This window comes from Hemibagrus wyckioides, linkage group LG21 (genome assembly GCF_019097595.1).
Source record: "Hemibagrus wyckioides isolate EC202008001 linkage group LG21, SWU_Hwy_1.0, whole genome shotgun sequence".
Classification (NCBI taxonomy): domain Eukaryota; kingdom Metazoa; phylum Chordata; class Actinopteri; order Siluriformes; family Bagridae; genus Hemibagrus; species Hemibagrus wyckioides.
In genome coordinates this window covers 15,177,785-15,204,980 of record NC_080730.1, presented here as the reverse complement: position 1 = coordinate 15,204,980, position 27,196 = coordinate 15,177,785, and the positions used below count along the sequence as shown (strand labels likewise).

At 41.0% G+C, this 27,196-nt stretch overlaps 1 protein-coding gene across 2 annotated transcripts; it reads left to right on the top strand.

Annotated features, from left to right (window-relative positions):
- Positions 1-1,841: 1,841 nt before the first annotated feature.
- On the top strand, positions 1,842-25,389 carry mapk14b (mitogen-activated protein kinase 14b). Of its 2 annotated transcripts, none has more exons than XM_058373266.1 (12): positions 1,842-2,243; positions 7,976-8,105; positions 10,695-10,753; positions 15,333-15,444; positions 17,557-17,586; positions 17,948-17,995; positions 18,174-18,288; positions 18,468-18,539; positions 20,022-20,101; positions 22,266-22,344; positions 22,464-22,637; positions 23,369-25,389. In XM_058373266.1, the coding sequence occupies exons 1-12, from the start codon at positions 2,125-2,127 to the stop codon at positions 23,434-23,436; spliced, it is 1,086 nt and encodes a 361-aa protein (XP_058229249.1). In that variant the 5' UTR covers positions 1,842-2,124; the 3' UTR covers positions 23,437-25,389. The 2 variants fall into 2 exon arrangements, with proteins under 2 accessions (XP_058229249.1, XP_058229248.1); XM_058373265.1 differs by lacking the exon at positions 20,022-20,101 and adding an exon at positions 20,779-20,858 and having other exon boundaries at positions 1,844-2,243.
- The last annotated feature ends 1,807 nt before the right edge of the window (positions 25,390-27,196 follow it).

The following is a 27,196-nucleotide window of genomic DNA, read 5'->3' as shown; positions in this document are numbered from 1 at the left end:
TTAGAGGATTTAAGTATCTGCTGCTAGATCACCTTCAGGGATCTAGTTCGACAGGTCAGGGCTGTTTTGGCAGTAAAAGGGGGACCAACACAATATTAGGCGGGTGGTCATAATGTTATGGCTGATTGGTGTAAGTGATCACAGGAACTTGCTCCACAAGTGTCCATGAAACACGTCATTCTTTAATACGTAGTTGTAGTAATAGGAAAATCGCAGTGGTGTAAGAGGATATGTGACCTGGCATGACATAAAGCAATGATTCATATCACAAATTTATTCCAAGTGAGGAGAGCAAAGTCTCTGAGATCTTCAGTGCTGTGAGTTTAAATGTGTTAAAAAATGTGTTGCATACACATACAGCCCTGATTTATAAGCTTCACTATTTACAGTTTTAAGCAAAATAAATGAGCTGGCTAGCCAAAGAGTCTGTAGCCAGGTAGAAGAGTAAAAAGGCAAATCCTGCTTGGAAAAAATGTGAAATGCAGCATACAGACTGTATGGCTTTCTATTTAAGGCAAACATGGCACACTGAAAAGCATTGCATTGCTTTCAGTGTGTTGCAGCAGTGCTACACTGAAATGCAATCACAGCTCTAAAAGTGCACTAGGGGGCGTGGCTGTAATCCGATTCCTACTACACTGAACCTTCATCATATGATGATGAGTGATTATATGACTAAAATATTTCCAGCTCACAGCAGGACCTCCACCCAGATGACGTGTCTGTATTTCGGAATGTCACTTTTGAAATGATTTCATGCTGTGCAATTACACAGAGCTGCCACCAGATGGCGGACAAGTAAAGATGGATGTAATACATATGGGGAGGAAAACACTGATGACAAACAAGCTCAAAACAATAGTTCAAGCAAAAAAATGTGTACATGCTGTTATTTCTATTCCACACACAAACGTGCGCGCGCACACACACACACAGCACTGAAGCAGACAAATCGAAGAAGGTGAAGTTACATGTTTTCACAATCTCCTCACACACTTCAGCAGTAAAAAGTGTGTGAAGATACACTAAAACGTGCACAAAGGTAATGCATGATAGAATCCAATGTTTAGATGCTGCTATTTTGATTAAACAAAAATTCTTCCATTCTGTACGTTCACAAACACACACACGCCCAATCAACGCGAGATCGAGCATCTCGCGTGCGCGCTCCCACGATGACGACAAACAGGAGGACGCGTGCAGCCTTCAATAACATGAAACGTTCACAGTGTTTTGAAAAGAAAAAGTGCTTTACACGCGTGCCTTGTTTACTTTTTAATTGTAAAAGAAAATTATATATATAAGAAAACAGCACATTTTAAACATTTGAGATGATAAATGAGATATTCCTGTATATTGTTTAAAAAGGTTTGCGCAAAAAGAGTGAATTAGTGAATTAGTATTTTTACTTACCGCAGTGACTTATTGGTGACTTTTCACAAAACAGAACAGAAAAAAAATTTCATTTTTTATCAGAGTACATTTAATATTGAGTCGTGATAAACCGTAGCAGGAAAAAATCAGTCAATTATAAATTAAAAGGCAACAAACAATCTAAAAAATGTATGGGACTGTAGCATATAATAATAATAATAATAATAATAATAATAATAATAATAATATTTAATTTAAACTATTTCAAAAGCAAAGCATGTGTTAAAAATAATGTAAAGAAGTAGTATTTCGAGAATTGGTTTCATTTAAGGATTGTGCAATGATGCTGTCAATGACAAAACAACACGTTGCGAATTCTCACCCAAACTGAACGGTTGGAAACTGTTATGAACAGTGCGTCACGTTTGCTTGTTGAACGCGGCACGGAATCGGAGGGGGAAAAAAAAAATCTCCAACAGCAAACAGTTGAGCTCGAGAGGAGACGCGCAGCAACTTAGCGAGCGCGAGCTCGAGTGCGTGTGCGCGACCAGAAACTGCACCTGCAGCAGAGGTCTGTGCACTGATATTGATTTTTAGTGCTTTTGATGTTGTTTCTTGTGAGTCCTCGGTTCAGGAAGTGAAAGCCATCGTAGAGAGACAGAGGAGGAGGAGGAGGGTGGGAGCAGAAGTTTTTCAGCCGGACTGAGCTCGCGTTGTTGGGAGAGGAAGGGGGGCCGAGGATCGGCAGGAATGTCCCAGAAGGAGAGACCCGCTTTCTACCGACAGGAGCTTAATAAAACCATTTGGGAGGTACCTGAGAGGTACCAGAACCTCGCTCCGGTCGGTTCGGGCGCTTATGGATCCGTGTGGTAAATATGACTTTATTTTCTTTGCAGTTAGTGCATTAGTGCTCGAGCATTGCACAACCCGAGCTCGTGAAGTCTTTCGTATGCGCGTGCACACTTTGCTCAAAGTTGCACAAATCGGCACCAGGGATTTAAATCCGCTTCCCACTTTTCATTTGCACGCTTTAAACATTCATATATTCCTCTTCACTGTCTCTCTTGTTTTTGTGCATGCATGCCCCCCAACCCCTGGAATCGGCTGATCTCCCTAAACAGTAGCTTCTTTTGTTTACAGGAAACATGCACAAGTTATTAAGTGTTTGCACGGTCACGTCCAGGTTTGTGAGTATTTGTTTGATGTGTGAATGAGGTGGACATTTGTGTAAGGCACATGCTATGCAGTGTTCTTGGTGGACAGAATGATGTCACCCAGCGTGTCTGTGACTCACACTTCCAGGATTAGGTGGTCTCCTCACTGCTGCTTTGGTGACTCATGCTTGATGGGGGCTTCCGATCCCTCCGGGATGTGTGTGATATATTAGCAGGCAAAAAGATATTGAGATCTTTTACAGAGACACATCTCTCGTATCCCTGCCCTGTGAGAGGCAGAATATGTAATGGTTGTGCTGTGAATGTCATCTGTGGGTGTTTGAATGCAATCCTCTGTCCCATTACTGCAACTCTTCCTCATGGAACTTTTAAGATAGCCATAGAAGAGTCAGACTATTGCTGCACAATAGGTTTGTCTTTCATTTTTGTTTAAAGCTTTTGTTTATATTTTTTCTGGCCCAGAAAACATTACTCGAAGCGAGGTCGATGTCATTTTATCAGGGGGGGGGGTGGCGTCAGTTGAGGGGAAGGGTTTGGATTGGTGGTGATTCATTCAGGTGGTCGAAGCTCCTACAACCTGCAAGCCGCTGCTTTAATGACTTTCCTTCAGTTTTGTTTTGAGCGAAACAGACTTAAAGGCAGCTGCGGTTGGAGATGAAGATGGATTAGAAACGTATTCAGAAATACTTAAAGCTAACTGGTAAAACTTAATATTATTTATAGCAGAGAGAGAGGATGATGAGGGAACAACCCTTTATAGCTGCTTTAACATAGCTCATAGTAGTTTATAGTAACAGCATCCATTGTTACTATAAACAGTGAACATGCACAAGACAAAAAAAAGTTGCACTCATTGAACGTATTGCTGACTGCATGACTTGTTCTTATAACAGCATGCACAGGAGTGTTTTGTTCCTTATGTATTGCATACATTACAACCAGGGCTTGTTTTTCTGGCACCTCTCTCAGTTGTAACAAGCCGTTCAACTTAAAAAAAAAAAAAAAAGAAAAAGGTATGCGTGAGGTTGGAGGTTTGTTGCATTGTTATTGTAATTTGCCTCAGAGGCAACAGAAGGACTCAGAAAATGACACCCTGCTGCTTTAAGCATGCTTTGAGCTCAGTCAAGCTGGATGCGAGAGCAGCAGGGGTTTGGCTTTGTTTATAGCTCCTAGCAGTGCGGAAAAGTCTGCATTACACTGGCGTTACGGCGTAGCTGCTGTTTTGGACCGTGTTCAGATGTTAAGAATCTCTTCTGTTGCACTCGTCCAAAGTGTCTGTCTGAGTTGGATTAGAAGCGCAGGAGCATCTTGTTCCCGCATGCTCGGGGCATAAATAGATCACTGCTCCCTGCCATATAAATGCCAGCTTGGTAAATCAGGCTCTGTGGCTGTGGCTTGAATGGTTCAGTCCTTTCACTGCTGGAGCTTTGTAGTCATCAGGAAGCCACCTGCAGAATAAATGCAACTCCGCGTAAAAACCCGTGAGCATAATTGCGTGCGGTTCTCTTTTTTTCTCCTCCAGCTTTTTGAACTCTTGTCATTTCACCTAGTTGTCAGTGGGCAAAGGTGTGGTATTGTTTGCGTTTTCCAGTTGAGTTGAAAGGAAAATATCTGCGCCGTAGTGCTTAGTTTCTCTGAGGCGCTCCGAATCTTTTTGGAGATCACGCACGTGCTGAGGGCGAAGTGTGCCGTGACATGCTTTCCACTTCCTGTGAAGCTTCTGGAATGTTTTCCGTGCGCAGACGCAGGGAACAGTGGGCACAGGTAGAGGTGTGCCGCATCTCTAAAGCCTCATGGTTAAAAAAACATAACTTAGTGTTCATTCACATGTGCAAATCACAGAGAACATTTCAGACGTAAAACCCGTGTACAGGATGCTTGGAGCATTCTTCAGTGCTGAGCGGTTGCTCTTATTTAACCACAGTCTTTCTGGATCTGGCCCCAGCAGGCAGGAAATTCAGCATTAATGCGTCTCGTGTTCAGGGGCCAGGCCATCTGGCTGAATTTTTGGTGTCTTTTGCAGGAACTTTAGGGGATTTTTGACTGTGTTCTACTGCGTGTTGTTCCCTCGAGTAACACTGTGAGCTGTCCTTGCTCTTTTCTTGTATATATAAATTGCATTTTTTGCATCTCAGCTCTGACTGTCTGAAGTTCTCTATGCGTTCGTTTACATGCCTGTCTTTTCAGGAGCTCTGCCGCATTCTTGACACATGGAAGCTGGGAAAAAAACAGTTCCTTGGGCATTGCTCACATAGTTTCTTTTTTTATTTTTTTGATTGACTAATACTGCACAGATAGTTGGTCCCTGATCTAATCTATAACCCTGGCCTTCTTGGGCACTGAGTAATGTGTAACAGAGTCTCCTGTGCCTAGATAAGGAAATGGGAGCTGTCCCTCAAGCCCTGGTGGTTTCCCGAGTTTCACAATCTTAATCTGAGTCACAGTTTCCTAAGCATTTGTGCACAGATGGTACATGTCATAGCGGCATCTCGTACTGCTGAAAATCTTAAGACGGTGTTTTAACAGCGCAGGCTTTGTGTGGAGCGCTCTCGTGCTTTTTAAGTCCGTGTGTTTGAGTGGGATTTGGCTGTGCAGCGAGGCTGATCTGAGTCACATTTACTCTTATATAAGGTGTACAGAGGAAGGTAGAGCAGAAAACTACGACACTGCTGACTCCCCTGGTGCAGAAACTAAAGATTTGTCTTTCACATGTAAATAAATATCAACACATTTATAAGTAATTACTGCTGGATGTATTATGGATGATCATGTGATCACTAGTGCACTGGTGCATCTCTCTCTCTCTCTCTCTCTCTCATATATATATATATATATAATGTGTATATGTGTGTGTGCATGTGTTATAGGAATGTTATAATGCTGTTACATAAAAATAACTACTAAATAACACACACACTTGGTCAGTCAGATTTTAGACTGTTTCTGTTACATAAAAATACTAAGTTTCTCAACAAAACATGATTTCACTGCTGCTACTAAATTTAATCAGGTTGCTTAATGACTAGATTGAATGATGTAGAGTGAACGTGATCAGTTCAGTTACACTGTGAAATCACACAAGGGCGTCACTCTGATTGGATCTGCAGTAACTCGGGCGAGTAAAATGGCGAGGTTCGATTCTCAGCTCAGGTTCACGCCCTGCGTTTGATTTTATTGAGGGGTTTTGAAAATACGTGACGATACATATAGCATGGAAAAATAATCGTGTTAACGTGACTCAGTTCAGTCAGGTGGATCCGATATACAGTGACTTTATTAATGCACACTTCTTATTTGTTCACGGTCCTGTTTTATAGTGCAGAACATCTGTGAGGTACTTCCTGTTATCTGTTTTATCATAGCAGACATACACAGTCCTTCCCTCACCTTCCTCTCTCTTAATAACCATAACCATAACATATTCAAACGAGTGCATTAGTATAATATTTTCTCCAGATCTCCTATTACAGAAAAATTAATCAGCATATAAACCGCATATTTATACAGATTATGCTTGTTATATTGTGTGGACTTGGATAGACGCCTTCTCGTTGTTGCTTCCTGTGGTGTACTCGCTTTCCCTTTTAGCTTTTCGAGTAATTTTATCAGCACGAGTGACCGTGTTGTCAAGCCTATTCTTCAGGGACTGCTAGTAGTGCCTGTACCTTTTGTCTCCTCCATATGTACAAGCTTGGCCTAGTTACACTTCCTGGAATCCTTACTGACTCGCTTTTAAAGCATGCCAGCCAGAGCAAAGTGCTATTGTAACTGTCAGGCCATTGTTCCCAAAGATCACGCATGATTAGCTTTGCACGGATTCAACACACAATTAGCTTTTCATGAATTTCATTTATCCTGCAAGCAAGTTGTTGTTGTTGTTATAAAGGTTGATGACAGACCTGGAAAGTGTCCAGGCCATTAAAATGGACTAAATTAACTATTCATATTCTGATTAGCATAAAAGTGCTCAGTGCTTTTTCATTATAATTTCATACAGAGTGTTTATACAGAGTGTTTATATATGAGCTCAGATTTTGATATCAAAAATAGGCTCAAGCTCTTAAGCGTATCGAGATCTGGATGCAAATGAGGACAATGTGGTAATCGGGAGCTACCGCTGTTTAAATAGGGCCATGGTCATCATTTATATTCCACGCAAATAACCCATTTATGTGCTGTTTCCACTTCTGGTCACACTGGGTTGTGTAGTAAAGTCTCATTCTGTTAGCAGCAGATGCTATATGTAATTACAATGGCATTTAAATGATATAAGCATCATGTCTTAGTCATTTCCCGACACAGCTGAGAGAAATGTTGATGTTCCTGTCAGATCTCTGTTATTATTATTTTTTTTACAGTTAAGCCTTCGCATTGTCCATGACGAGAACATTTTTAGGGCAGAGTACGAAAAGTCAGTCTGTTCAGGTGGCAGCCATCTTAGCAATGCTGTTAAACAGATTGTGAGGATGAAGTTATTACATGGATTTGAAATGTCTCTTAAAATCTGACTAAAACATCTGGTCATTGGCTAATATAACATAAAAAATATTGCAAAGTGCCCCATTTCAGTTAGTTCTTTTTACTGGTCTTACATAATACAGCTGCCATGTTGCATGTTGCACGCTTTGTTTATATTTTAGCTGTGGCTTTTCTTTAATTAAACTGTCCCTGGTGTTAGCTAGCGAAATCATGAGCTTAATTTTCTGGCCAGTTCATACTTGGTGTTCATTTCTTCACTGTTTAGTAACTGTTGTGTGGAGCATCTCTTTACATTTAAAGCACCAGAAGCTGCAGAGCATGTGCGCTAAGCCAGCTAGCAAGCTAACTCGGCTAACATAAAGCAGCTGTGGTATATTTTACCTGGTTTGTTATGTAAATAACTGAGATTATGACAATACAAGTTGAGTCTCTGATACTGAAATGTTAGACGGTGACAAAATGATGGCAATCTAGTAGGAGTTAATTTTCCAGTTAGCTATGTAGGATAGGAAGGGAGTAATTTACTGTGTTGACAAAGTACACGTCTCGTACAGTGTATTCATAGTCCTTGGCAGGTGTAGATGTGTTCCTACGCCTTTTTTTTTTATTGGTTTAAGTATTAAGAAAACATATTAAACACTCTGTTATTCTAAATAGATTGTTTTAATGATATACAATGACAGATTCATGCTTCACATCACATCCACCATGTGCAGCAAAGTAGATCCTTCATTGATAAAGGATCTTTCCGTGTCCTTGTTTCCATGTTCCGATATCCGAGTGTACTGTTTTTAGCACTTTTGAAAACTCCACCTTTTCGAGATGACTCATTTTTTTTGTCTCTGCCCTTCCAGAGTAATCAAAAAGTCCTCAGTGTGCCGCTTACATTGTTTGCTGATTCTGATTTGTGACGGATAAGAGCAGTGACATTGTGTTCTTCTCTGCAGCTCGGCGTATGACGTAAAGACGGGCCTGAAGGTCGCTGTGAAGAAGCTGTCGCGACCTTTCCAGTCCATCATCCACGCCAAGCGCACCTACCGAGAACTACGGCTGCTCAAGCACATGAAACACGAGAATGTGAGTTCTGCTCCTTGGCTACAACAGCAGAAGAAGAAGCGTAACAGCCAGAGTTATAAATATTAGTAGTTTAGGTGCATGTGCTCAAAAACATACTCTGTGCTTTCCTGACTCAAGGGCTATGAGTATTATAAGGAATGTCTAACCCACTTCTCACATACATCAATACAGCTTCCGTCATGGTGATTCGAGCCTCGTCTTGTGCTCTCACTTAGACCATGTTACGAGTGTTTACTTCCTTTTACCATATCCACAAACCAGCTAAACGCAAACATCCTCTGCTTGAGGGAGCATGAACCCCGACTCCATTTCTTATGCAGCATTATTGATCACTATCTCACTTTTGCAGATTGTGTGCGTGTGAGAGAGTTACATGTTACTTCATAAATATTCAACACAGAGACTTGCTTTATTTACAATTGTATATTGTCAAAGAGATCTGTGGTTTAATGTAAAATCATGTAAATCATCAAAATTATCATTATTATTTTTCCCCAGAGTAGTCCTCTGCCTAATCGTCCTCTGTGGTAGAACATGTTCAGCTACGGCTTTGCTTCTGACTGTTACGCAGCGCTAACACTGGAGACTCCTTCCTTAAATGTTTCCTGAACCTCCACATTAAAAATATGATCTACGAGAAACGATGGCATGTTAGAAAGAGTTATTAAAAATGACTCAGCATCTTCTGACCAATCAGAGTGGAGAATTCGACAGCACTGTGTTGCAATCGTGAATATTATATCAGCCGTTATTATGAAACCTACCTGGATTTTGTTCATTGTGGCATTTGGGACTTTCCTTGTCTGATTAAGAGCATTAACTACACATGAATGACTGTAAGTTAAAGTAGGACAGAGACTAAAAGAAGAAGCTGTGATGTGAAGAATTAGGCAATCAGACAGTGCTGAGTATTCAAGCTCTTCCTGAGTGCTGCTCAGCTTAGTTTGCTTGCATATATGAAAACAAGCTTCTTTTTTTTCTTTTTTTTTCCCCCTCCTCTAGAGTAGGTGTCAGTGCGTGGGTGAAATACTGTGGTGGGCCTCTGCCACACACACACACACACACACACACACACACCCAGGCTTAACACACACCTAACTACACACTGCCACTGCTTCCTGCTTCCTTCCTTTTTTTTTTTTTTTTTTTTTTTTTTAAGATTTCTGTGTTTTCTCAGCTTTTTGATATTTGCTTGCTACTCTTCAAAACCGTGAACATTACTGTAACGCTACTGTAACTGCTGGCCACCCCTGACCTAATTGCTGCTCGACGATCTAGCGTGGCTTGAACAGTGTAACTCGAGCCTAGTCGTCATTATAGAGCAGCTCAGTGATTCAGACAGTCACACAGAGGTCATGCAGAGGGGTTCCCGGTCCCACTGAGCCCAGAAAAGCCTGGAAGACTCGTGGGGTGACGGTGTATCACAGCTGCAGTTACCAGGGTGATGTTACTCAGAGGCTGTTCACCAACTGGTTTCTATGGCAAGGAGAGATCCAAAAAGGGCTTAGGTTTCATCCTATTTTCGGGAGATGAAGATCATGTGACCTAAGAGAGTTGATTCTGCTTTCTAGCTGTTTCTTTTCTCCTTCATTCAGGTGTCTCTCTGCATTAAACATGCTGAACAGGTTAGAACAACACACGTCAAGCAATTTGCAGTTTTGGAACATTCTCCAAAAACTTTGACTCTCCTTCTTCTCAGTCCCATTCAGACCTGGTATCAACATCTGTTGATCTGATAGAGAGCACAGAACAGATGTGAAAGGTGTCTCAGTGTCTCGTTCAAACCCCTTTTGCAGGTGGTCACGTATAGCTGTATTACTTGTGCAGAATAAACGCTCTGACATCAGTGCAACCCTGATAACATAGAAGTCAGTTAGCTGCCTCAGGAGACTCACGCCAGTCCAGAAATTGCAGGTTTTGACATCTTGGACGCATGAAAGAGCCAGGTGTAAATGGTGATCTGTCTCTCCTGTCCGCTCGTGATCGGGTCACTCAGACTAGAGGTTAATAACACGTCTGAACAGTGAACAGCTGCTCGGAGAATAGATTTTGGAGGCTGTTAAAAAGGAAGAGAAAAGACGTCAGAATTTCCTCCTCAATGTTAATACCTTAATAGTGGCTTTTTGACTTTTCCTTGACACACTAGAATGTCTGGGAATAATGATCCGGTCCAAAGGCTATTCACATTTTTGCATTTATCACAAAAGCAATTACTGAAGTTTACTTTGCTCTCATTTTATTCTAGAATAAGCATGTTGGAAGTTGTGTATAACTGTATGGTTTTATCTATCTTTATCTAATCTGATATCTTGAATTTTTGTGCTCCTCCTTGGCCAGGTCACTGTTATAAGCGATTTAATCTCAGTGAGTTTTTATCCTGTGTAAATAAAGGTTGCTAACTAATGTTGCATTTTATAAGGAAGGATCACTGTGGTTAATAATTTCATTGGAAGGAGCTTTCACTTTATTTCTAAATGCAAATTCGGTACATGCACCCAACTTGTTTGTTCTAGCGTCTGCTTCCTAAACACACGCTGCATGCAGACTGATTTGCATCGTCTGAATTTTTGAATGTCTCTCTTCTCGCAGGTGATTGGCCTGTTGGATGTTTTCACGCCTGCCAACAATCTCGAGGAATTTACGGACGTGTGAGTAAATTTATGTTGATTATTTTTTTTTGTGGCTGTTTTGACTTCATCAGCCTGAACTGCAGCTCCATCGATCATGCACATTTAATGTATTACTTCTGTTATAGCACTGTTCTACGCTGACAGCACGGACCAGCGATTATACCTCATGCACACACACACACACACACAGAGGACATTGCATATTTTTGTTTAAATATGCATCTAAATGTATTTGGGGCTCAAGTGCACAATTTATAAAGAAAGGCACCACTGAGGCACAACTTTCGCTGGGCACCTGCAACGTTTTTAGGTCAGCCGTTTATCATTTTTCTGGCACATGTGCAGTCTTTTGCACACATGTTTCACTTTTCTCTCTCAGCTCTGAGTGTGGTAGATTTTCATAAAGAGATCTAACAAAGTAGTCCAGTGCATGCTGCAGAGTCAGACTCGAGACAGCAGGCGGTGTGCAGGCAGGTTGATTGTAATGTGTGTGTGTGTGTGTGTGTGTGCGTGCGCGCGATTGGTTACCAGGCAGAACGGTGAGAGGAGGTCCATTTTGGTGGGAAGACGAATCACAGATGCTAGGACATTGCTTCGTGATTGGCTATTGCTCTTTTTAGCAAGAGTGTGTGTGTGTGTGTGTGTGTGTCTGCCTCTGCATGCATGGTCACCAACACAGACACTCACACAAAACTGTAAACAACCTCTGTGAAACTGAAAAAAATGCACCGGTAGCACTTTTATGTGCTTGTTGACAATATGCACACAGGGGCCCCTTCGCTGTTTAGATCGGACTCTTTCTCTCTCTCTCTCTCTCTCTCGCTCTCTCCCTCTGTGTGTGTGTGTTAACAGTGTGTATGTGAGCAGTGTGACCGCCTGAAGGGATTAGAGCACACACGTGCTGGGAATATCCACAGTTCCTATGGCAACAGGCTTTCGCCCCTTTATGCCTAATATTTGAATGTGCAGTAACCTTCAGCTCTCTAAACCTGATACTCAGAGAAAGAGAAAGAGGGAACGAGAGACAGTCAGGTGAACAGACAGCATTATTTCAGCAGACTGTGAAGTATGGGACACCAATAAATGACTCATGCAGAAGTCACTTGATTCTTGCCGAAGGTACCATGAGTACCAAACAGGGGCATGATGAGCTGGAGCAAGTACGGGTCACTGACGTAGCTGACTCAAGAATCTAAAGCATGATCATCATCATTGCTTGTCTCAATTTCTAGCCAGTTGTTTTCTTTTTTTTTTTTTTCTTTTTTTTTTTTAACCTTTGTTCTTCTTGAGGATTTCCCCCGATGTTGCTTCAAAGTGCAGATGTTATGAAAATCTGTAAGGAAACGCAATACGGGAAACGTGTAATCTGTACCTCGTGTGGTTTCTTCAAAAACGTTCTATATTTTTAAACACCATTCAAACGCTGCATCTAATTTACATATGAAGAATATATTGCAATAGCTGACAGATTTTCCTCTTACTGTATGCATTTTGTGATGAAAACATGCAGCACTACATGCAGTTATTACACCAGTGCCAGTGCACACGGGCAAATCAGATCCTTAATTAGTTCCTGAAACTCTTCAGACCCCAAAGCTCAAACTTTTTATATTTGTAGATCAAATAACTGCTCAAACATTTTCTGCTTGCAGGACAGCACATTCTCATCTCTCAATATGGAGCAGGTCTGTAGGATGGCAAGCACAAGTGGTTTAGCTCAAGGTTCTAAAAAATGACTCAGCAGATTTCCGCCACAAAAACCACATGCTACCAAGTTTACACTGAACATGCATAACATTATGGCCACCTGCTTTATATTTTTGGTCCCTCTTTTGCTGCCAAAACAGCCCTGATCCGTCATGAACTGTGTATTCTGACACCTTTCTATCAGAACCAGCATTAACTTCTTCAGCAATTTGAGCAACAGTAGCTCGTCTGTTGGATCGGATCACACGGGCCAGCCTTCTCTCCCCACGTGCATCAGTGAGCCTTAGCCGTCCATGACCCTGTCGCTGGTTCACCACTGTTCCTTCCTTTGACCAGTTTTGATAGATACTGACCACTGCAGACTGGGAACACCCCACAAGAGCTGCAGTTTTGGAGATGCTCTGATCCAGTCGTCTAGCCGTCACAATTTGGCGCTTGTCAAACTCGCTCAAATCCTTACACTTGTCCATTTTTCCTGCTTCTAACACATCAACTTTGAGGACAAAATGTTCACTTGCTGCCTAAAGGTAGCTGCTGGACTACTGATTAGAAGGTTGTGAGTTTGATTCCCAGGTCCACCAACCTGCCACTTCTGGACCCTTAAGCAAGGCCCTTAACCCTCAATTGCTCAGTTATATAAACTGAGATTGGAAAAAAAGGAAGTCACTCTGAAAAAGGTAAATATAAATGCAACAGTTGTGTTTCTGCAATTTTGCCATATGATTTATTATGCAGTTTGTGGTAAGAGAATACATTTCACAGCATTCTTATTAGTTCTCATATCTCAGAACTCATTAGGAAGTTGGGATCAGGGTCAGCTATGATATAGCGCCAGCTGGAGAAGGTTAAAGGCCTTGCTCAAGAGTCTTTGGCATCTTGGTGCTGGGGCTTGACTAGTGATGTGCAAGGATGCACTTTCATGCACTTTTTACTTTCGTGTGGGTATGAGATGGCTGCTGGATAACAATCTTATGGGGCAAAGAAAGCCCATGCACATAAACCTGTACATGCTTGCATTGTTGTGATGCACTGATTGTATCTTTAGTAACTGTCTGGTGAGGACTGAGCTGGATTAAATTAGGCCTCTAGTTAGCTACTGTATTATATTGAAAACCCAATTGACTAGCTCCTGCTTCCCAAGTGAATGCTGATTACTTTGCCTTGTACCTTTTTAAAAGGCATGTTTCCCCCCTAAAGCTCAGCACTGTTGTCTTTTGGGATGTTGGATAAAATTCCTGGCAACGACTATGGGAAACTCCTACGTGGGGATTTAATGGGAATTTCCTCAGTGCACTGGAGCTCATTTTCTATTTTCAGAGAGCATGTTCTTATTCACTTAATCTGTAGATAGTTCTTTGGATCTGGCAGAAACTGTGAGAGGGTTTGTATAGTTTTATTTGTACACACACAGGGGCAGAGCAGTTTGCACTTTCTCCTTCGAGTTCAGAAGGGTATTTGACACCATGACCACACACACACACACACACACACACGCTCAAGCACATACACATGCACACATACACCCCATATGCACGTGCACACACACAGTGGAGTCGTGGCTGGCTGGGAAGTGAATGTTTCTTAAGTGCAATAACACACATGCACATGCACACATGCCCACAGCTATGTTGATTGTTCTTCTCATACTCTTCCTCTTGCACAAGCATAAAACCATGGAGACAGAGATAAGAATACTCCAAGAGGGGCAAAGGGGGATAAGTCCAGCGCTTAATTTAGCTGCACCCGCAACCTCTTAATGGAAAACGATGTTGCAGTGTGTGCTTGCAGTAAAGCTTTGAAGAAACTTTACAGGAAAGCATTCCTTACTTGTTTAGGTTATAGCTCAGTGTTTGCATCACTAACTGCTGCTTATGATTCTTATCAAAGCACAGTGGCTTGCTCACTGGAACTACGCTCTGCCACTGAGAGTCTCTGCTATGTATTAATCACATCCACGTCCTGTCTCCGTCGGTCTGTTTGTAGGAGTGCTCTCAATATAGAACAATTCTGTTGCTTAGGGTGTTTTATGGCATATTAAACTTAATCTGCACAAACAAAAGTTTGATCACTCGCCCACAGCGGTGTGCCCACTACATGAACAATCCTACATGATGCTTGTACACGCACGATCTGTCCCATGGTGAAATCCTGCAAAGCAATGCCTGATCCCTAAATCCTACTTTCTTACAAAAATAATAATAAGAGCTGTCTATCATGTGTTGAGGAGTCTGCACAGGTAGTGGTGGTGGATGGAAATACAGGTATATGTATAGGAGGGATTGATTGTGGGGAGACTCTGTGTATAACATGCCAAGAATTAATATTACAGAAGCATTATTATATTATTTTTGCCGATTGAACTTGATTGCACATGACAGCGGATGAATTTGATTTCTTCTTGGACTCTCATTGGCTGTTTCTCATCACTGTTCTTGCTGCTTTTCATAGAAGAGCTCATGCTACAGGATTCATTTCCAAAAACTTGAAAATATTCAAACACCTCACTCGCAGACGGGGAAATTTGCGTCTCTAAAACACACACACTACACAAACAGTCCCCAGAGTCTGGGGAAAAATTCATGTAGTGTACATTCAGCGATATTGCCACACACTGACATTAGCATTTTGCTTTATTTAACACATTTGGTACGTTTCTTAAAAAAAAAAAGAAGAAGAAGAAGAAGTGGGCCATGTGATATCGGACTTTATTAATGGGTACAATCACGTCAAATCTGTGCTGTTTTTTTTTTTTTCAAGCCACAACCTAAAATGAAGTCATGTAATATGTACAAACGTAATGGTGTCACCTGTTAGTAAATGTATGTTAACCTCAGCTTAATATGTGCCATTGGTCTGTTATTAAGTCATAGTGGTGTCTCCTGAATCCCAGGTACCTGGTGACTCACCTAATGGGCGCCGACCTCAACAACATCGTCAAATGCCAGAAGCTAACGGACGACCACGTGCAGTTCCTCATCTATCAGATTTTGCGTGGCCTAAAGGTCAGTGTGTCTTCCTTAATCTGCCATTAGCAGCGCAGTCGAGTAAACCTTGAGCCTGTCATTGATCTTACAGAAGGCTGTATAATTAACAAGCAACACTTTTTGGTTAGAAAAAATACAATTGCATGCTAACATCACTCAGATTCTGAAACTACTAAACTGTCCAGAAGATATTTAACCCATAAATTCCTTTGATTGCTAATGTTTGGCTAGCTAGAGAGTCCTGTGATAATTAGCATGTTTAGCATTAGCGTTCATCTACTAGAAAACTTTTCAGAAAGCTAATTAGGTCCATGACACTTATAAACCGTTAATTATTTTGATTAACGAATGTTCATTTTCCATTGTAATTAGTGGTTGTCCAAATGGCTCGGGAGAATACTTCCGAGTTAGCATAGAAATTGCACTGAGCTTATTTAACGTAGCATTCAAATATGTGGATCACCAAAGATTTATATAAAGAGGCATCTTGAGGTGTCTCTTGAGTGCATGGTGATTGAAAAGAATTTTTTACTGAAGTAACGTTGATAAAGCTGTCGGTGCTTATTTTGTTTATTGTAGCTTAAAGCCTCACATTCTACACCTAGCATAAGAGCACAATCAGCAATGCTAAAAAAAAAAAAGCACTGTGTTTACCAAGCTCTGGCAGTTCAGCTGCTGATGATTTTGTTAATTATCCACATTATATATCAGATATCGCCTATTTCACCTCATGAAAAATGAGCGAAATTGCTAATTAATTGTTCTGTGTATTGACAGAAGGAAATTCACTGGGTTACGTAGAAAATGTTTGTTTTCTGTTAGTGTTCTTTAACTAGGAAGCTAGCTTCATTACATATATAAGACTATAATTACTAACATTAACTTGGATAGTTAGAAACTTCCTTCTCTCTTATCGTTCTTAATCTAGAAGGATTTCCAGGAAGCTAGCCAACTCCATCATGAATGTGAGCTAAGCATGTTTAGCTTTTTAGATTGTCTAGCTTTTTGGATTGTCTAGCTTGTTGGGAGCCATAAAGAATTTTGTTTGAGAAGTATGAAGTATGGGACTGACACTGAGAATGAAAAGTGTGTCAGAAGTTTGTTAGCCAGTCTTTAATGCTAGCTCTGAGACAAAGCTAATGTTGGGGCTTTGCTCTGCTATGGCGTTCTTTAGCTGAATGTTTCTGTGAGTATTATGATGAATCATTCTGATGAATCAGTGTGTTTTGATGCTTTGCAAATCATCTTGCAGTCTCAATACATCACTGCCTTTTCTAATTTTGTCTATAACTTTTAGCTTTACTGCTTCTTTTAAGAGTAAATATAGACGTAATTATACCCAAGACTGTCTTTACAGCTTAACTCAAGTGCAATAAAAAAAAAAAAGAGCTTCCTGTGAACAGCCATAAGCATTTATCTGGGGCATGGGCTAATTCATACAGCATCACTTCAGTACAAAGGTTCACTCCAATCTTAACATAGAACTCGCTGAGGCTGTGTTTCCGCTGACTTATCGTAATATTGTCTTATTAGTATTGAAATTCCCGGATAAGTGCAAAACTGTCTGGTTTCTCTACAATAGTTGCAGTTGATAATGACAGTAAATGCATGTGTGTTTATACACTCAGTAAAAAGGTATCGTCTTGTTCTGCCTGTATGTAAATGAAATGTATTATATATTATATTGTACACAGTTAGATCTTAAAGACCACGACTGTACCTTAAACACATTTTAATTCCACCCCGGTGAGACACAATAGTACATTCTGTGTAAGATGAATGCAGATGAAAGGCTATTTCCAGCACCAGGATATTGTTTAGTCTATCTGTTAGCTAAAACCAAACAAAAATCAATTTCCTGCTGGCAGTGTTCTATTTACGTAGCTAACGTGTAGTCGGGACACAATTAGCTTTATTTTTATTATGATTTTGTACAACTGCTAAATTGCATTCAAAACATTGGCGCGTATTATGCTCAAGTGACTTTAGTGTATAATTAACTGCCTTTCCAGCGTCTCGCTAACAAACTGCAAGTGATTAATTTATGTGAGGTTAACGCAAGGCTGGGATTTGAGCTTACTACCTTACACTTGACACAAATTCACTCAGTTTGTCTTTTTCTCCTTTTAGTACATTCACTCAGCAGACATCATCCACAGGGTAAGTGAACACTTCTATTTTTTTTTTTCCCCCTCTTTCTCCTTCTTCTTCATGTTTCTGTTCTCCTTTTGTGATAATCATTAAAAGCACAGACTGTTCCTGAGAGCTTCATGCTCAGCTTAATATTCACTTGTGGGGTCTTGTTGGCTTTTGTCATTATTTCGGTGTGGTGATTTTATTGCGGGTTGTGCCCCGGTGCTCCGGGTTGGGGAAATGCTTCTGGCATCACTGACTCTGTAAACAAGGCTTTATGATGCCATAAGTATGGTAATTATGAGCAGACTGTTTATCAGCCCTCATGATTCTTGTTGCTGTTAGGAAAGCAGAGACAGTAAAGTTTTTCTCTTGTATTTCCCTGCAGGACCTGAAACCCAGTAACCTGGCTGTAAATGAAGACTGTGAGCTTAAGGTCAGTAGGCATGTTCTCTCACCATGCTTTACTTGTTATTGTTTGTTGTGTAACCTGTGATGACCAGTACTGAGTTTATAGTGCAGAAAAACAGATGGCAAGATGAGATCTAATTAAACGTGCTGATAAGTCCGTGCCGTTTTATGACTGATTCTCTTCCATTGTGTTTTATGCTCAGATCCTGGACTTTGGCCTGGCGAGGCATACGGACGACGAGATGACAGGCTATGTGGCCACGCGATGGTATCGTGCGCCTGAGATCATGCTCAACTGGATGCACTACAACATGACAGGTTGCAAGCTTTGTGTTTATTTATATCGGTTGAAAAATATTTGTAGTAATATATAATGGGTCTAATGTTGGGGCTAATTTCGTTAAAAATCTCTGAGTGCGTGTGGAACAAATACAGCAGATGTCTTGATTATTGCTGGTGGCCTAAATGATTGTGTTTGTCTTTATGGTGTATTGCAGTGGACATCTGGTCTGTGGGCTGCATCATGGCCGAGCTTCTCACTGGACGGACTCTGTTTCCTGGCACTGATCGTATCCTTTCCCCCATATACCTTCTCCCCATCAAACCTGCCTGCTTTCAGGAAAAAGCTGCTAGTGAGGCGTTAATTGATCTTTTAGCTGCCAAGACTTCACTTGCACAGATGAGGGCTTCGGCTTCCCGCACTATGTAAATGCCGCTCAGAGCTGTAGTTTTTTTCTGAGGGAATTTATGATTTTTTTTGTAGAACACGGTTAAGAGGAATCTAATAACGCAGATGCCCACAGCTCCGTTTCAAGGAGCTGCTTTAAAATTTGCCCCAACCCATCAGTCACTCCCTCTTTGTCTGGAGGGAACTGTAAGAAAACGAACATAATTCCTTGCAATAACTCACTGGGCCTGTTTCTCTTCACAACAATGTGAACTTTGCTTGTACTTTTGTACACACACTCCCAGGCTTACCTCGAAACCAGTCCATACACGCCACACCAGGAGTATCAGCGTATAGCACTAAGCTCCTTATAAAATGCATCTGGCTTTTGGAACAAATACAAAAACACACCCAACAGAATTAAAAAAAAAAAAAAAGAAAAGATAAACCGTGCAGGTGAATGGTTCTAGTTCACCTGAGGCCAGGTATGCTGTCAATTCCTTCAAACAGTTTTTCTTGCAGTTTGAACCTTGTGTTTGGATTTGTACCTGTGCGTGTGTGTGTATGTAGTGTTTATGTAACTGCTTTTAAATTGAAGAGATTAGTTCCACCCTAGTGATTGGTGGCTCTGTGCTCGGTGCATGTTTGCACAGATGATGCACTTAACTTCATTCCACGAATTACCTGCTGTTTCCATGGATTTGAAACAGGACATACAGCATACAAGGCCAGTCAGAATTTTCAGACCATATAAAGGGTTCCTCCTTCTTTTCTTTTTTATTTTCCCCCTTCCCTTATTTTGGTCGTTTGTTTTGAGTGTTTACTTAATATGGAGACTAATTGTGTGCATGTCTGTTCATCCACTCATCATCATTCAGCCACTGTTTATCACTTCCTTTTTTCGATCTCGACATTACTAATCGTGTACTATGTATCCGACGCTTCTGGATACGTCGCTTCTGACATTTTCCGACGTTCAGCCCTAATATTACTCATGTCAGGTTCTTCACGCAAACACAGGCTTGCGTCAGCACTGTTCTGGAACTTCCTTTTATTGTAGTGTTTTACACACAGAGGTTTCCACATTTCATCTGCTTAACATGCACATCTGGGACTGTGGATTCACACTAATGCGTTCATGGTATTATGGATTAACCCACAGATGCATAAAATGTTGGCTTTGGTCTTGCTTTGTTCACTAACGTCCTGCGGATTACAGATTTTAATACTATGCAATGACTATTTTTTAATTTTCTATTTTATTAGGTTCTTTTTTTTTTTGAGTTTATTTAAGCACACTTCATTCAGTTTTGTTTCCGCAGCTCCCCCTTTCCCCTTTCCATAGTCATCCCTGCATTTTTTTCCTTTATGTTGCTCTTTAAAGATGTTGATCAGTTGAAGCTTATCTTGATGCTCGTCGGAACCCCAGGGCCCGAGCTCTTGATGAAAATATCTTCGGAGTCTGTGAGTTTTGAGTTATGCCTGAGTGTGACTCCTCTTTTCCTCTCGACGGCTTGGCGTTTCGCTCCCAGCGTGTTGCTTTCGCTCCAGCCGGCCACGCTTCACCCAGTGCTTTTGCAGCATCGAACTTCCCCCTTTCACCCACCACAACCACCCCCCCTGCACTCTGAGCATGAATCACTGCTGTCTCTTTGTTTGGGTCATCTAATTGCTAGGTAGTGTGCTGCCTTACTGACACACGTGGGCTTGGATGTCTGTTGTCACTGTTGAGGTTTCACATTCTGAACTCACAACCCTGCCTTAGGCTCTGGAAATATCATCGAGTCTAAGAGGGTAATGTTCCTCAGAACTGATCTGCCGCCTCCTTCACCGTTTCTTATCCGTGTCACATATCATCTTTTAATCTTTCACATTGTCATCCCTTGATTGTTTTCCGTCACCCGTTTTATATTTGTGTGTCTGTGCATGTTCCATAATATTCCTTGATGTATTCCTGTTTTTTGTGTTTCATTACATTACCATCACATTTTACATGTCCCTTTCTTGCTCGAACAATGGTGCAGTGCTGGTCTTCTTCCCGATTTGGAATAAAACACACGAACACGTGCATCAGCGTGTTTTGCCATGGATAGTGTCTCAATTGCATTGCTATTGTAAGCCCCTTGACCTGGGTGCCTTAGATATAAACCAGCTCCAGCAGATAATGCGCCTGACTGGAACTCCTCCAGCCTCACTAATAAGCAGGATGCCCAGCCACGAGGTGAGCAAGAACCTGTCTGTTAGGGCCATAACAGTGCTCATAGTCTCACTGGTTCAAATTTTTTTTTTATTTTTTTTTTATTCAGTAGACCTTGCTTATTGTAAGCAGCTGTAGTGAGGACGATGAGAAAGATTTTATTACTGACTGAAAGAAAATCTACGAAATATACACAGTACTAATCAACACCATTATTAATATTAGTATATGTCTCCAAACAGAGACAAAACCGAGAAAATCGAAGGCACAGGAGAGTGGTTTGTGTTATACTCCCCTGAATATAACTTCATTGGATTTATCTGGGATTATATTTCATGAAACTATACAATATAAGCAGTAATAATAGCAAAGGTAGAGGAATCGATATAATCAGTTCAGATACGCCTGTATCAAAACAGGTTCTGGTAAATAATCTGTCTAGGCTTGGATATTTAAAAAAAAAAAATCCTAGACCTCTTACAAAGCATTAAGAAGTCCATTATTTAAGAAACTGGAAGAATATGGCACAACCAGGACAAGGCCGATCACTCAAACTCAGTCACAAGGTAAAGAGGGAATTTGTCAAAGCAACCAAAGAGTACTCTGATCGTGATGCTACCACCACCATGCTTTCGGGATTTTTTGAGAGTTTGGTTTATGAGACTTTTTGGTTTTATAAGACCCCATGATGAATGTCCAGCGAAGGTATTTTCCAAAGGTGGACATATGCAGTGTAGCAAAGAAGACTGTTTAGCACAGATTGTTATGTCGTGTAAAAAGAAGAGACAACCTTTAGCATGGGATGTGAACAGAATTCTAATCAACAATTACCTGGATGCTCAACTTACCCAGTAAACCCAGTATGGACCTGCATGGTTCTAATGCTAACTGGTGACTTTCATTGATTGTCGGAAACGTTAACATTTTTGAGTGAGGTATTACTTTAAACACCTAACCGCACGACCATAACGGAGACGCGGCCGTGTTTGTTAGCTTGCGCTGTTGATCTTTTGTCATCATGGAAAGTGATTTTCAGAGCGATGCTTACCTCGGTTCATCGTTTATCCTCCAGTCGCCCCAACCCCCTCTCTATTGCCTTCTGCCTGCTTTGTGTCAGCTCTGACCCAGTTCCTACCAGACCTTCAGCGGAGAATTTGCAATGGCTTAGCTTTAACACTGGCGTAAAACACTAGTGCGCACTATTTTATGCTGCTTTTCTTCTTTGTGTGACAGATAGTCAGTGGAGAATCATTAAATATTCATGTGGGCCGCACAGTAGTTATGAAGCCCCAAAATATGCCCTAAATAATTTCACATGTACTCATTTCCAGTGGATACACCTGGCTGTGGTTTGGAGTTTTGCTAATTTCTACTTTTTGCATTTGAAAAATATTTGAGAGAACATTTGTCTTTTGTCGCCTTTTTCAACAGGCCAGAAACTACATAAAATCTTTGCCGCACATGCCAAAGAGGAACTTCGCAGATGTGTTCATTGGTGCCAACCCATTAGGTATTAATTAATCTCCTCTTTTGTTAACTTTGTTCTGAAATTGAGTATAAGATCAGCTCAGCCTGCTAGACCGAACGCAAACCGAATGTCTGATGTTTGATGTTGATGCTGTCTCTCAGCTGTGGACCTGCTGGAGAAGATGCTGGTTTTGGACACGGATACACGGATCACAGCCTCAGAGGCACTGGCCCACCCGTACTTCGCACAGTACCACGACCCGGACGACGAGCCTGAGGCCGAGCCGTACGACCAGAGCTTCGAGAGCCGAGAGCTGGACATCGAGGAGTGGAAAAGTAAGCGGATGATGAAATAATAGATACACTATATTGCCAAAAGTTTTGGGACATCTGCCTTTACATGCACATGAATGTAATATGGAGTTGACCCGCCCTTTGCAGCTAGAACAGCTTCAACTCTTCTGGTAAGGCTTTCCACAAGGTTTAGGAGTGTGTTTATGGGAATTTTTGACCATTCCTCTCTAGAAGCGCATTTGTGAGGTCAGGCACTGATGTTGGATGAGAAGGTCTTGCTCGCAGTCTCCGCTCTAATTTATGACAAAAGTGTTCTGTGGGGTCAGGACAATCAACTCGCTCATCCATGTCTTTATGGACCTTGCTTTGTGCACTGGTGTGCGGTCATGTTGGAATAGGGGTCATGCTTTGCAATAGGGGTCATCCCCAAACTGTTTCCACAAAGTTGGGAGCATGAAATTGTCCAAAATGTCTTGGTATGCTGAAGCATAAAGAGTTCCTTTCACTGGAACTGGGGGGCCGAGCCCAACCCCTGAAAAACAACACCCGAGTTCGATGATTTGCAGAGGTGTCCCAAAACTTTTGGCAATCTAGTGTACGTAATAATTGCTGACTGATGTTTAGAGTAGTGTTTTGTAAGGAAACTGTCTGATCATCTTTTGATATACTGAAGGGAATTGATCTCAAATTAAGTTTCAGAGACACAGCCGTGGTTAGAGTGTAAAAGTGAAATTGCTTGAGGATTTAAAGCAGCGATGTTGCTGTGTCCTCAGGGCTGACGTACGAGGAAGTCCTGAGCTTCGAGCCGCCCGTGTTTGATGGAGATGAGATGGAGTCGTGAGTCTGTCCTTCCTCGCCTCCTTCAGCGACAGAAGCTGCCTCATAACCACCAGGAAAAACACACACACACACACACACACACATATATATACACATTTCATTGTGATATTAATGGAACAGTCTGACCAAATACTGTTAATGCTCATCCAGAATGGAAGCAGTAGCCTGGAATTACCATCATGCAAATAAGATTTGGGGGAGGGGGGCAATTGGTTTCTATTAGTGTTTTAGCATTAGCAGTTTGGTCACAAGTGCCTGTACCGTCATTCAGTACTGGCTTCCCGATTATCAGAAACTATTGACAGGTGGAGGAAAAAGAAAACACACACACACACACACTCCTCCGCTATGGACACTGAGAATGTAGAGTATTACTGAGTAATATTTTTTTTTCTCTCTTGCTGTTTATTAGTTCTGTTCCTTTCTATCTGTTTCAAATGTCGTTTTACAATAATAGTAGACTTTTTATGAGAAATATTATTATTTAAATTTGGGGGGGGGTTGGTTTTGAGGAAAGAGCAATCAGTCTCACACGTTTTTTGTTTTTTTTTTTGGCCTGTAGTTTATTCATGACAGTACAGTCCCCAATGCTTTCAGTCTGGTTCCGGCGGCCGAGAGGCATTCTTAAAACGAGACACATTAGTGTTTTTAGAGCTGTAAATAAAACATTACGCTTGTAAATAAAGGAGAAGGAATCATCAATCAGTGAATGTAAAATAGATTTGCAGGATCATGTCTGTGTGTCAACGCTCTTTATCTCTCTTAAACCTCAACGTTTATCTGGTATACGAATCCTTACAGGGCTCCAGGCTCCCAGCTCCAGGCACAACCTTAGTGCCGGATTTAGACACATTTCGAGCTTGAAATGAGCAAAAAAATAAAATGTGGAGCGGCTAGGGTTTTCAGGAAACCCCATAAAACTGTTCTTCCAAATTGTAAAAATTTATCTCAAGTAGCGCTTGATGAGCAAAAGAATGTCTGACTTCCTTCTTCTACAAGGCTCATGGTTTAAACATGGGATTTTGCTATTTATAAATATGAAAAATTCGACAGAATTTTTTTGTCCTTTAGATGAAATGTGCATCCGACTGCCTGTCTTACAGCCTGGCTCTCTGACCCCCTTTCTAGTGCTGTATATCTTCTTATTTATATCATTTTGCAAAGCGGTGAATTTCAACAGGACGGACCGAGTGCTCGGTCAGTCGAACGGATAAATAGATTTTCAAATAGAGTCACAGTGGATTGCTCCAGTAGGATCTCCTGGGTCTCCTCATTTTATTTCCTCCACAGACTGATGATCCTCATTTGCTGGTATTTTGAACAGGTCTCTGTGCTGCTCGAGACCTTGTCAATCTGAGCCAAAAAGCTGATCCCATTTTAGCACAGAAAGACCAACTCCAATAACGTGGGTACATCCCAACCCCTTAAAACTACTCTACTTAATGGGATGAGACGTAAATAACTGCATACATGCAAGTGACCTACTATTTTAATATTCCAGTGCATGGGGTTTGGGACACAGACTTTCTTTGTTTCTTTTCTTTCTTTCTTTTTTTTTTTTTTTAACACAGTAAACCGTGCCAGCATCTAACTTATTATAATAGTAATATTTGTTAAGATTATTTCGTGTGTTTTTTTTTTTTTTCCATGGTGTATATTATTAATTTCATTCTGCAATATTCTGTTTTCAGCATGATTTAGCAAACGTGTGAGGGAATGTAAGGCTGTTGTTGGTTTTTTTTTGTATGTTTACAAATAATTCATTACAATCACAGAAGTGGTCAGTCATACACCAGGTTATTCTTAACCCTGTTGTTTTCTTGTGGTCTGTTTGGAATACAAAAGGAAACACGTTGAAGTCCTTTTGTACCACTTGCTTAATTCATCAGTGCAAGCAGCTGACAAACCTGTAAACCACTGGTAGTACAATAAAGGCAATTATTATTTTTCAACACTCGGACAATCCTGTCCTTATTTCATTGTGCATAATAGAATAAAATACTACTTATTGTCTCCTTATTGTTCATGAGGAATTCTCTGCTTCCTCTTGCATCAGTAATGTTTAACGCGGTGGTGTTGAGCTTCTGCCTAAAGAAACACTGACCCCTGGTGGCCATTTTGCGCATCGTATTCTGCTAATGCTACTACTTCTTCTTTTTATTATTATTATTCTTGTTATTAAATCACAGACGTGTTGAAATTCTCAATCCTGATTGGTCAGCTGCAAGTGCACTCCTTATAATACTTTATCCTTTCTCTAGTCTACGTTGTTTTAATAATTTAATCAAAAAGCAGGATAGTAAACAAATAAAAAAATAAAATAAAAGCATTGAATGTTGGGGGGGGCAGCATGGTGACTTAGCCTCACACTGTTAGCACTGTTGCCTCACAGCAAGAAGGTCCTGGGTTCGAACAGGCAGGGGCCTTTCTGTGTAGAGTTTGCATGTTTTCCCCGTGCCTGTGTGGGTTTACTCCGGTTTCCTCCCTCAGTCCAAAAACATGTATTAGGTTGATTGGTAATCCTAAATTAGGACTGGCGACCTGTCCAGGGTGTACGCCTGCCTTTCGCCCAATGTGTGCTGGGATAGGCTCCAGCAGATCCCTGTGAGCCTAATTAGGAATAAAGCAGGTATAGAAGATGGATGGATGGATGGATATGTTGAGGCTTAGTCATCTAAAGTTTTCTGGCACAGTAAACGTTTAGGTCAGTTTCTCTTTAACTAAACAAGATGCATTTTTTCCCCCTTATTAATTAGAAGGATATTACTGGAAACAAATTCCTCTAATTTTTTTTTTTTTTTTATTTATATTTACATTTAACTAAATATTCTAAAAATTGCATTAGATTTTTGTCTAATACTGAGTGCATGGTGTTTACAGTAGTAAACAGTAAAGATATTATTTTCCCAGAAAATGTTCTGCAATTCTTTCACTCTAGAGCTTCTTCACAGTGAAGATCCATCCATCCATTGTCTATACCCACTTTATTCCTAATTAGGGTCACAAGGGTCTGCTGGAGCCTACACAGTGGAGATAAATATCTAAAATCTAACATCATCACAAGGTTAGCGTTCTGGTTTGATCGAATTTGATGAAGATGGAGTGCTTGTGATATCTATGTGTTTAGGATCTTGCCTTGTTCCCTTGTTGTATTGTGTAAGGAATAGACATTTATACTTTTTTTTTTATTTATAACCCATCAAGCTTTAAAGTAAACTTGTGTAAGTCAGGCTACCTGTCAGCCAATAACAACCAAAACACATGAAACAAAGCAAGGAAAAAGCAAAAGGAAATGCTCTAGTAGAGGAGGCCATGAAGGTAGCCGCAGGGAAATGGGCTAACAAAGCAACAATCACTCAAGTGATCACTGAACAAGATAAAGCTGAACTTGGAAGTACGAGACCTGACAAACATGAAGGAACTACAAGATGGATGTTTGGTCCTGGATGGGAAATGATTCAAAACTCCATGACAAGATTTTAAATTCTGCAAAGTCGTATCTAGCTACACTTTTCAGGAGCATACAGGAAGGAAGTGGAATACGTGACACAAAGGTGCACAGTCCATTTGAAAAATAACGCAGAGGGAAGGAAGAAGACACCAGAGATGTTGTTATTGTTGTTAATGTTAATGTGTATGCTCCCTATTGTGCTGTGCAGTATAAGAGCCACCCACAAAGACACTGGGTTTAACCAATGTGAGATCATCACTGGCAGATCGATGTCATTTGCATACTTCTGGTGTAAACAAGACTCTGCTGA